The following is a 12,123-nucleotide window of genomic DNA, read 5'->3' as shown; positions in this document are numbered from 1 at the left end:
AACACAGCCCTTAAAATAAACTTCAGTTTATTTCCCAACAGCTGTCCAAAATCCACATTGAATAATACTTTGCTATGCTGTATCTAATTGAAGACCAGATGCCATTGAACTGAAGTCATCAATACCCCACACAAGTTCAGGCATCTGCCTGCATAAAAGAACTTGTATTTTTGGCTCTTTACCTTCCAGCTCTTTGGGCCAGGACCAGTCTCATCTGTAAGGTGCATTACGAGTGTAGGTAGTTGTAAAAAGAAATATTGATTGCCATTCTTCTCATGACAGAGAGGATAAATTGTACATTTTTTATTGCAAAATATTAAAATAAATTACATTTTACAAAGACTTAGCAAATATTTACATACAGTGTGATTCCAGTGACAATCAGCAACAAAGAACAGACAGACAGGCATATTATGGAGTGATAAGGTCAGAACTACACAAATGTCAAAAGCTGTATGAAAGACAAGCTAATTTTTAAAAGTTAAATCCATCACAAATGGATCAAATCCCACGAGGCACAAAAATTACATGTCTACAAAGTTCTTTTGTTTAGTCAACAGACATATTGCTTTTTGCTCTCCTCATCTATCTCTACACACTCTCCCAGATCAACTGGAGGAAAAATAAAATCTTTGCATATACAGCTGTGTTACCATGGATCTGTTATCAGCCTGGTTTTAATTCTGCGTGCTTTGTGATATCCATTGCCAGCAACAGATTCACAAATCCTTAGTTCAGAAAAATTCAACACTCCGATCTTGTATTTCCTCAGTGACTTCGTACCAGTGTATCAGATGTGTCAGGCTTCCTGATGTGAGACAGGTATCTGCAAGTGATGCCCTTCTAGGAAAAACAGCCTTCAATAGCACAACACAAACCCAAGAAGCATCACAACAATGTCATGAAGAATGCAGTCACATAGTCTTATAGCACTTAAAAGGCTTTTTGCAGGAACAGACTTCCATGGTCACGTTTCAGGATTTAATTTTTGAAAAAAAGAATAAAATTGAAAGTACTGGCTCATCCTGGCAAAATTAGTAAGTGAACCCATCTTTCACATGATGTGGCTGGAAATAAAAACTACTTGTAGGCAATAGCTAGAAAGAAGAGTTTTCACTGCTATTCCATCCCTTCCTTATACATGCTTTTAAGCTTTTTCCTCGTTTAAAAATCCCCCTTTTCTCTCTTTCCAGGAAGAGATCTGTCTCACCTATAGAACAAATACCACAGCTTTAAGAAAACTGTTAACATTATTAGTTAGCCAAATGAAATCAACTGGCATCCAAAGAAAATGTTTCCAGATTGACCAAATAATTGAAATAACTACAAGACATAACCAGGTAGCACTGGGGAATTCATTCAAGAGACACTTTTGGAGCTGAATAGAACAAATTCCAGCCTGGACACCCCTCTAAGTCACTACTTATAAATCTGAAGGCAGAATGACATTAGTTTAGATCCCCCAGGCAGCTGCTTTTCTCAAGATATGGAAGACAGGCAGGCAAAAAGCTGTCTTGTTTAGCACTTCGGCACTTATGAGATGGCACCATAATTTTAAAAACCCTGGGAATGGTTCGGCTTTTTGGAGAGAGCCACTATGAAAGCTATGCACCAACTAAACCCCTCCAAAACCCTGAAACATGTAGGGCTTAACGAGACCAATTCTGTTGGCCCCTGTGTAAAGCGGAATTTTTTCCCAGTGTTAAGATTACATTAAGGCACATGGTGGGATATCTTGAGAACAGTTTTGTGAGGTGTGATCATGTTTCCCCGAAAAACTGGGAATATTGTACTTTGTTTTAATAAATTCAAACTATTACTTTAAATCCCACGATACTTATTATGCAGACTTACAGTCTATGCTGACTACACTGGGAAAGGCCAGAGAGCCACATCTAGCTTGATAATATGAAACAGATCCCATCTATTCTCAGCTCTGGCGTACAAGTGCACTTCGCTACGCAGAATACAGTCTGGGTTCCAGTGTGCAACATCCCCTCCCAATCAAAGCAGCCCAGCCAAGTGTCTGGGTTGTATTATTTCAGTATTAAAGAGAATTTTTTCTTTATTTTTTGTCTTGTTTTTTAAATGAAGATTGGACTATGCTTTTCCATTCCACACACTTGCTGAAAGTCTTTTCTTTCCTTGTGTCCTGTAGCTTTCTAGCTGTTAGTTAAACTTTGATCTTTGCATCAGTAATGGAAGACAAGTTGGAGGACAACGAAAGCTATATGGAGTGCTTTCTCATTTTCTTTTAAGTTAGTGTGGATTTTTTAAAACAAAAAATGTTAAAAAAAAAGAGCAGGCTAAACTGACTACACAAGCATCCTGCACATATGCACATAATCCTACCTAACATTTCTTAACAGTTATAAAGTACAGCTGTCAACCACAGCCCTTCAGATACAAAAACCTGAAGGGCTTGGAGTAATTTTAGAAGAGTGGGGATTAAGGTATTTTACTAGAAGTAAGTAAGAATCATCTTGATATGGCCTCTCCCTCTTTCCTGTTCAGATGCAAGTCAAATTCATCCAGCCACCCCTGCTCCAAATAGCATAAATACAATAAAATTTGATTACAAATGAGAATCTCTCTTCAACAACACTACCATAAATTGCAGATTAAATACAAATCAAATTATGTTGCTTAGTATAACAGAGGTGGATGCAAGTTGGCCACAATTTGGCCATTGTGTTCACATTCTATTTGAAAAAATGTCATATATGTGGAAAATTCTAGGAAAGAAACAGAATAGTAAAGACAGTCCCTTTTCTTCCCTTACTGTTATCAGAGTAGGTAACTTCAGAACTTCCCATCTAAAGGCTACCCACCCAGAGTACCAGCTCCCCATATATCCTCCTCTTTCTGTGGAACAGGCCAGCAACTGAAGCTGCAGTAAGTCTTTGTAGTTATCAGAAATAGCCAGAAATTTAAGATTAGTATTGTAAGGTTCCATAAGGTCTTCTTAGTGAGTCTGCCAGCATTACACTGAAAATGAGACTGAGACAACATTTAACTGTTTGCTGAACTCTGGAAACTTGCAGACATACCAGAATGACTTAAATACTCTAAAACCAAACAGATAAGCAGAACCTGACGTGTTAAGGTTTAAAGGTCTTGGCTATTTTCTGTTCCAAGTATATTGGATAAAATTGAAGTCAGTACCTTTTGCCAGCATATAATCAAGAGCCTCATTTGAAAGAGTTGTCAGGGTTAATGTATAGATATAGAAAAAGAAAGAAAAATAAAACCATGGTAAAATTTCTTTGTAGCCAAAACAATTTGGACATACATGTTATGAACACGTTTCCTTCTAGTGAGTAGCCCATCTCCAAGTCAAAAGATAATACTTTTAGAAGCTTAGAGCCAAAGTTCCTTCTAAAAAAAGTGCCTTATGGCCTGAAGTCACTTGATAACATCTCAGTTTGCCCAAGGTTTGATACTGCCCAACCTTCTATCAAGTGGGATAGAATAACCATTGTATATGCACATAGGTCAAACTCTAAAAACAACCAAAAAAATATACAAAGTTTAATCAACTGTTTCAAGAATCATCTCCCATTCAAGTCATGTCTGAAGTACCAAGGCAGGGAGGAACATCAAACGACAATACTGACTAACACACTACTGCCCAGATCAGCAGCAGTGCTACAGGTCCCTTCTAACAGGCATTAGGGCATTTGAAGAATATCTGTGCTTCTCAAGGTGATTTTTTCCTAAGAAGAACAGTGTCAATAAAACTTCACCTGTACACAGATACTGTATAAGGTTCATTCAAGTATTTCCTTTAGGAAATGGACAGTGGAAGGACACTTTCAACACTAAAAAAGTTCATTGCATCCTGCTTGTGCTCATACACACTTTAATCAGTCTTCCATTCACTTTACTCTGACAGTCTGGGGCTGATGTGCAGCTTAGCAGCCCAACTGGCGAGCTTCATCCCAGATGATTCTTCCTTGTTAGAGGGCTCCTTCTTGATCCATTCCTTTGGAACTATTAATTTTAGTATTTTATTTATGTAATTAGAATTCACTATAATTTGACAAGCACTACAGAGATGTTTCAGAAGCTTCCTTCTCAGTCTACCAGCACACCTCAGCTCAGGTCTGTGTGTCCTGGCATTCCATCCAAAGTTCCTCATTAAGTACAGCGTGCTAGCGCTGTACTTTTGGTGGTAACAACTTAACAATGGGCAATCCCCTTGATTTCATTTGTGATAAACACAGGATTCAAATCCAAGTTTTCAGAGGTGAAAGGCTAATGGAGTAACCGAACATATCTGATGCCCAAAACAGTCTTGCAACAGTATAGCTACACTCCCAGAATATTTGTTCAGTGAAATGCATGAACTCAGAGCAGATCCAGTGTATTAACTAGTCTTTTCTATTTTGTTCAAGAACCATAAAATCCAAGGAAGGAGCGGGACTCCAAATTCAACTGTTATTTTACAAGTCTTTCAGAAAAGCAAAGCTGACGGGCTCAGAAGCCAACTTAGGATGGGAAAAGGACGTTGGAGTTTCTTAGTTTGGGACTTGCTTTTGTTCTCAAAGAGACAGGAGAAATTGCAAACCTACTTTTCTCCTTGCTCTGTGTTCAATATGCATTGACCACTTTTGGAAAACCATTGTCCAGCATTCTTCACGTAGCAGCCTTCACATTGCTTACTGTATTATATTCATTCATCAGTTGTTCATAAGGCACAGAAAGTTCTAGCTCATTATTGGTAAAGGTAGATTCATCAGAGGATGGGAATTTTACCAGTTTTTTTGCAGTTTCAGATTCCTCTACAAGATTATCATCCATAGAGGATTTTGACGTTTCCTCATCATCTGAGATATCTTCCTCTTCATCATCATCTTCATTTACAAATGTTATATTGGCATTCTCAAATATTAAGGGTCGATAGTCTCTGGAATCCCACACTTCACCCTCTTCTTCACTAATCCTGTCCAGCTGGTTCACGAACATGGTTCCTTCTATAGGGCTGTCTCCAATACGTTTGTCATGGAGCGGTCTCAGTACGTGACCATTTTGAATGTCCAGAGAAGCCTCATCATACTCAAATGACTCTGTCTTTGTGTAAGTCACCTGTACATCTATACTGGCATTCATTTGTTTGGCATTTTCCACTATAATCATTTTGTCATTGCTTGTCTTCAGGGCCTTCTTCCCAATTTGCTTTATAAGGTCATTGTAGGTCTCTTCCTTCTTTGAAAGAAAGCTGAAAATGTTGACATCCTTTGAGGTACCCATTTGAAGGGGTTTTTTAGACCGAGGATGGTTGTCAAATGACTCTTTTCTTTTTTTCCTCCGTTTCTTGATTGCTTTGTGGACTTCCACAAACATACTGACCTTCCAGTTAACAAAGAGTGAGAGCCAAGCTAGTCCCAGGTAGATCCATAACTCCACAAAATATCGGTAAAGCGCATGATAGTTTGCATCTGGATTTACACCTACAGGAAATCAGAAACAAAAACATTACTGAAAGAAGACTCACAGCTGATAAACCTTTGAAGTTATGACCCTGAGAACTGCTGTCTTTCTCATTAAAAGAGCCTTGTTATTTGAACACTGGCCAGAGAGGTAGAGAGTAGGGAAATGAAAGAAAAAGTTGAACCCACATCTTCCACTTCCATGGCCCCACGTATTCTGACCACTGGACTAACAAAATAAAAATGAAGTATATTTATCCTCCCCTTATAAGATATAAAAGTGAACATTTTCCTGTTTGAAAATTGCAAGTCTTCTTGTTGCCACTGAAGTATGTATATATAAGTACCTCTCTTGACTAAAAGATTCAGAGTTCCACTTATGAGGACCAAAGTGCTGAACATAACAGTGGATTTTAGAGAAAGAAGAGCTTTAGGAGGGAGAGAGGAATATGCTCAGGATTCCCCACTGATTACTTCTTAGGCAGGTGTAGAAAGCATTGCCCAATGCCTACACATCCTGCTATACTGGATCCCATTCAAAGGTGCACAACTAGCAGGGTGGGCAGGGTAGCTCCTTGCCTGAAATACAGACCTGGGGCACCAGAAAGTCTTATGGACTCTAGAACCTGGCTGCAAAATTAACCCAATAAAGGCCTTAGATGTCTACACCAATAGTGAAGAGCCAGATCTAGTCCATTGGATCAATACCCAGCATTAAAAGAATTTTCTATCCTGCAAAATGTGCTGGAAAAGCTTTTCAAATTAAGTTTGGAAGTAGAATTGCCACATTATGCATGTAATGAAATAATACATAAAATACAATTACTGACCAGCAACAAAATCTCCAAATCCTATGGTGGTGATAGTGATGAATGAGAAATAGAGGCCTTCAATGTAATTCCATCCTTCAGTTACCATGAAGACAAAGGGAGGAATAACCAGATGGACCAAGACACCCCAAACAATGAAAATAGCCGTGCATGTAATTTGGGCTTTCCTCTGTGAAGAAAAAACAAAAAGTCAGGAAAAGATCTCAATTTTTTCCCCCACCCATTGCACCAAGAATCATCTGACATACCAGATATTTCAGTTTTGTGCTAACAGTTTAGCTACCACAATTAAAAGTCACAAAAAGTGACTAAAGTAAATACGCCTTTTTTTTTTCCCTTTAGGCAGAATCCCCTATTTTTACAACTGTTTGCTCAAAAAAGATTAATTGCTCATAGTTTTCTTTCATGCTCTTGGAAGAGTTTAAGGAGTCCCTGGTATTTTATTAACTGGCCTGGGATACAGACATAGCACTCTAGTCTAAAAAGCCATCAGTACATCTAATTTTCCTTTTACTCATTTGAATATAGAAGATCAGAAGCATTTTAAGGTGTTTCTCTCCTATTTCTGTTTCCCTCCCTTTGCCACTCATGTCAACCTCTGTGCAAACATGCACATATACATGCATTTCACTGTTATTTTTCGTACTTTTTTCTCAGGTGCAAACCCAAGAAATTTCTTGCTCTGATTCTGAAACCAGGACCTAAAGCAGTCCCAGTGCCCTCCAGGCACTATGACTCCCATTTCTGTGCAGAGTTAGAACTGAGAATTCACTTGCAATGGGGAAGGGAGGAAGGGGGAGAAAGAAACCCACACAAACCATCACCAAAAACTCAACAAAATGCCACAAACAAAAACCCAAAAGCCAGTAACTCAGAACAAAATATTGTTTTGAGGTACGTTCGTTGCCCAGCAGGAAATATTCGTGCCAGCACGCAGGCAGGTGGGAGCCAAGCAGGACAGCTTAATTTCTTTTCTGTGCCTGAAGAGCTTTAATGAAATGTCTGTGAAACAGCCTCATGTTCTTCTTAAGCCTTAAAGTTCTTCAATATAAGAAGAAGTACCAAAGGTTTGTATGAGACCTCATTTTGCTAAACTTCTTGCAGAACTAATACATCGGACCCCATTCCTCTTTCATTTCTTTCATTGCAACAACATTTGGGAAAATCTGTATTAGTGCAAATGTTCATTTACTACAAGATAAGCAGGCAAGTTAAGAAGTGTAAGCTTAGTTCATGCATCGACACTACACAGTCCAAGGGTAAACAAGTAAGGGCTTACCAGGCTTACTCCTCTTTTCGTCAGAAACTGGCCCAGCCTCTTGGCACGTCCTCCAAAGAATTTCCCCAGAGCACTGATCCACGTCAAGCAGAGAGGGACTCCAAAAAGCCCATAAAATATGCAGAAGAGACGCCCAGCATGCGTCTTTGGGGAAACATTTCCGTAACCTGAAAGAGATAAGAATGTCCTCCGTGTGTTCTTGAAGAGAATTCAAGGCAGCTCTACCTGTGCACAAAATAACACTCTCTGGGCTCCCACTGTGTTGGGCGCTCCTTAACTCACCATCTAAAAGGGATTTAGTTTACTCCAGCTGCTCATCTTCTGAAACTGGATGCCTTCCAAGTCTACTCTAACAAACACGTATTCCGTTACTGCACTTTAAGTGTTCCTTAGATTTTGTGCACCTTCTTCTGGACAAGATGGGATAAATAGAAAATAAAGCTAATCTCATAACTTCTAATATGTTGCTCCAATCTTAAGCAGCACTGTTAAAACTTGACTGATTTAATTTTATGTAATGAAACTCAAAATTCATCCTGAAGCTAGCTCCTAGATGAAACATCCACTATACACATTTAACTTGTGACCTGATACCTTTGCAAGGTAAGAGCTTGTAGGTTAAGTGCAAGGCAAGTAAGTGCAAGATATTTCAAAGGAATTTAGTTCTTTGCTGGTCACAGAACCCAACAGGACATTACAGATTCAGGCTCTAAAATCAGCAGCCTATTTTCTGAATTTCTGACAGAGTTTTCTTATTTAGGTGTGTCATTGACTTCAACATTTTTTCATAAGTTTCATATTATAAGCTGGGTATTGTGAATTTTAAATAATAAAGAAAACCACAGCACTGCATATGGTTTAACAGTAATACTTCTACATTCAGTCCTCTTTGATTATTTTGTACTCCTTTTTTTTGTATTGTAGGTGCAACAAGTATGTAACAGCACCATGTAGAAAAGATTTTTCTGTAGAAGCAGAAGGCAAATGATGTTGAATTCTGAAAGCCTATATATTACAGGAGGAAGAAGTCTTCCAGTGCAGAGGGTCTTACAAGCACAAATCAGTAGTGATATTTAAAAAGCAACAGTTCTGCTTTACCTGATTTTTAAGAGGTGGACAAAAAGTCTAGTTAGTTCTCCAAGCCAGAAAAACTGATAATTTACTAGTAGCTCAAGAGTACGTGTGTGTGTAACATGACAGAAATCCAAAAACCTCATATGCACTTGCTTTAGATATTAGTTTAATGGAACGCTTTGTTACACGTTTGTTTTGGAATTTTATGATTTGGAAATTTAAGTGCATGAATCAATGAAACTGGAATGACACCAGCCAACTCCAACAGCACCTTTATTCCATTACTTATTGGAAAGACACACTTTTCTCTTCTGTACACACACAGAGAGTGCCAAAACCCTTGTTTTTTTCCTCTGTGAATCTGCAGGTGAACACGTACTTTAGGCAGCTCCAACCACAGAGACTTTATTTGGTGGCTACCTTGACACAGAAATGGGAGAGTACAAACACAGTAGAGCCTACAGAAAACTACAGCTAGGAAGGTTGACATAGTAAATATTTACCGATTGTAGTGATCACAGTAGCAGCAAAGATCACAGCATTAGGCCAATTCCAGTTGTTGAAAGTATTGTTCCCAGTGATGGCAACCCCCTGTCCATCAGCCTCTGACACAATCTGTAAGGACAAAGTAACAATCAATCTTGTAAAATCCTACCAGCTTGAAAAAGAAATGTGTCTGTCCCTCTCAGGTTTTCCCCCTTAGGTTATACGTTCAAAATAATCTCTTGAGTATTTTGTGAAGGCTAGTCCAGTACATTCCCTAACAATAATTTTATGAAATACTGACAACTTGCTTCACATAAGAAAAACTAATGCAGGTGCTCTGACATTTCAGTAGGGAGTTTTAATTAGATAAACTTTTGCTTGACTTACAAGTTTAAAACAAATGGATCTCTTCCAGAGAGCAAATAACACTCCTGCAGACTAAACTAGCACTTAATCTACAGTGCAGATCTTGAATTTGGTTTAATATTAGGGACATCTTCAGAACTACTATCCATTTCAAAACACTGTTACATGCCTCAGCTTGACTGGGGTATGAATGTCATAGAATTCTTGGCAAAGTTCATGTGATTCATGTTAATTTACCTGCTGTCTCTACCAAAGTCAAACCATCTACAAGCAAATGGTAAAACCGTGCTCTTCAAAGACAGAGAAATCAACATTTTTTCACAGTTTTTCCTGTTTTTTATGCAACAGGACTCCAATCACTGTCCTTGAATGTCCTTTTCTTCTCCCACACTGGGATCTGGTATGTCATGATTAATGCAAAGCACTAATTACTATTTTGCGCAGAAAGCGAGAGTTTCAGATCAAAATCATACATCTTGCTTATTCCGGAGTGCACTTTTATTCCCCAAAGTAAAAGGAAAAAACCAAAAAGATACCATATTCTCTCTGGGAAACCTCTAGCTATTTAAATCTTTACCCTGTCACATCATGATGCAGTTAAAGCCTTACCAGGTTACTCTGCTTTTTTCCCTTCAGTCTTTACACTGAACAAAACTGTGAGGCTACACCCATACACAAAAAAGGTGAAGATATCTCCAAATGTTGATTTGCAACATTACCCACTGTCTACATGCCTCCCTCAATAAGTGTTGAACATAGAAACTACCTGCAGCTAAATATCTAAAAAAATTGAAAGTAATACACTTTAAAAAAAAGTTTTCTAGAAATAAACATGACAGGTGATGTTTCTCTTAAACTGGCAAGAACTTATAAAGGTAACTACAATCAACTCTTCCTTCCCCATCACCCTTTCCTTCCTTTTCTACTTGATTAAGATCTGATCTTGGACTCAGCAGAGACTCAACATGAAGTTCAATCACTACTGAAAACATACACAAGTTAACACAGGTTTTAATTATTCTTGAGACTTATTACTTATCACCACCCTCCTACTGTAATAAAAATGCCCTCAAAGTGAATGTATTGTACATATACAAGATGCAAACAATTTAATTAAAAATGCACTTTCAACATACAGGCTGTTCCAGAAGATAAAAGAAAGTGAATGAAGGTAAAGAACTAGATTTTTTTTTTCTCCTGGTAAACTCAAAGTGTGTGTAAAACTGGATGCAGTGTCTTTTCATAGCCTGCAGGCTCTGGATAGAAAAGAACAGAGTTCTCACTAGGCACTCACTTATCATGAGAAAATGGTGTACAATGAGAAGCAGCCCTAAAACAGGCAGGCTGACAGTAGGCAAATAAAACACACAATGGTACCTTTCAGAAAAAAAAAAAAAAAAAAAAAAAAAGATTGCAAGGGCTCATCTGAGAAGAAGCCAGTCAAAGTACAATCATTCATTTCTGCCATGGTCTGCAGAGGAACTTCCTGAAAGTCCCAAAGGACATCCATATCACCTGAAAAACACCATCTGTTATCTATTATTCTTGAAAAAATGCCTTGACTTCTTCCATTGCCTAAATGTTACACTAAGCACCAGTTTTCCAGTCATTTTCCATTCCGTAAGCAGACTTGGATTTTTTTTAGTTGTTGTTTCCTCACAAAGCAAGTTATCTCCAAGAGACCCAGTGAACTATCCGCTCCCATTGTCATGGGCCATTATCTCATTGCATTAATCCACTTGGCCTGACCTGATGAGCTCAGTTTCCCAGTACATACAATTATGTCAAGACCTGCCAGGATTTGTGGTCTGGAGGTCTAAAGAGGGCCCAGATCTGAGGGGAAGAAGCTGCTGGACTGAGTGGCACACAGCTGCCCTTCACAGCCAGGTAGCTAACATTTTTGGGGGAGATGGCCAGCTCTACAAGTTTGGTATAGTGAACCACAGATAATTAATTCTCCAGACACAGCTGACACCCTCTTCCTGTCCCTATTTGCATACAGCTATTGGCTATTAGCACAGAAATATCTATGATCTACAGTTCAGTCTTTTATATGCATCCCCACTGCAGGAACAAAGATGGTCACAAAACATACTTAGATAGCTTTGGTGCTGTGGGAAATATGTAGCTGCTTTCCGAGCAGCATAACTTTTGCCCATACTGAAATAATTAAAGATTTTGGCTTAAAACAAAACAAAAAAAAAAGTGACTGGACACTATACAACTGAACTGCAAACATGTTTATTTTTTTTGCTTGGCAAATGTGTTAGACTTTAATGTCAGAGATGACTTTGTTTTTATATGCTAGGATACAGAATGCCCCAAGAAGGTTGTGTTGATTTCTTGAACTACAGAAAATGTCCTCCAAAGGTCTTTGGATTATAAAATAGGAAGCAAGGAAGAAGAGGAAGAAGAGGGTAGATGGTGCAAGTGCTCTTAGTATTTTGAAAGACGTAATTCAAAAATATCTTTTCAAGTATGCCCAAATGCAAAAGCTGAAAATAACTCATAATTTATACATCGCCTTAGGTCTCACCTCAAGACAGTTCATACTGATAGAGGCAGGACTGCAATTTCAGTCAAATGTCTTTTGCCTCACAGAATCAAAACCCCTCTTCTCCCTCATTCCCTACAACTCCAGCTCTGCTTCTTGGCA

The 12,123-nt window shown here is 38.5% G+C and overlaps 1 protein-coding gene across 1 annotated transcript in view; it reads right to left on the bottom strand.

Annotated features, from left to right (window-relative positions):
* Positions 1–288: 288 nt before the first annotated feature.
* Positions 289–12,123, bottom strand: part of KCNK5 (potassium two pore domain channel subfamily K member 5) — a 35,094-nt gene continuing 23,259 nt past the window's right edge. Inside the window, exons 2-5 of the mRNA XM_033056013.2 lie at positions 9,119–9,230; positions 7,542–7,708; positions 6,263–6,431; positions 289–5,453 (exon numbers count right to left, since the gene is read on the bottom strand). Of these exons, the coding sequence (XP_032911904.1) occupies positions 4,639–5,453; positions 6,263–6,431; positions 7,542–7,708; positions 9,119–9,230 (1,263 nt within the window). The 3' untranslated portion in view covers positions 289–4,638. The remainder of the gene's footprint in view (positions 5,454–6,262; positions 6,432–7,541; positions 7,709–9,118; positions 9,231–12,123) is intronic.

This window comes from Catharus ustulatus, chromosome 3, assembly GCF_009819885.2.
Source record: "Catharus ustulatus isolate bCatUst1 chromosome 3, bCatUst1.pri.v2, whole genome shotgun sequence".
NCBI lineage: Eukaryota > Metazoa > Chordata > Aves > Passeriformes > Turdidae > Catharus > Catharus ustulatus.
This window is presented reverse-complemented; position numbering and strand designations above follow the sequence as displayed.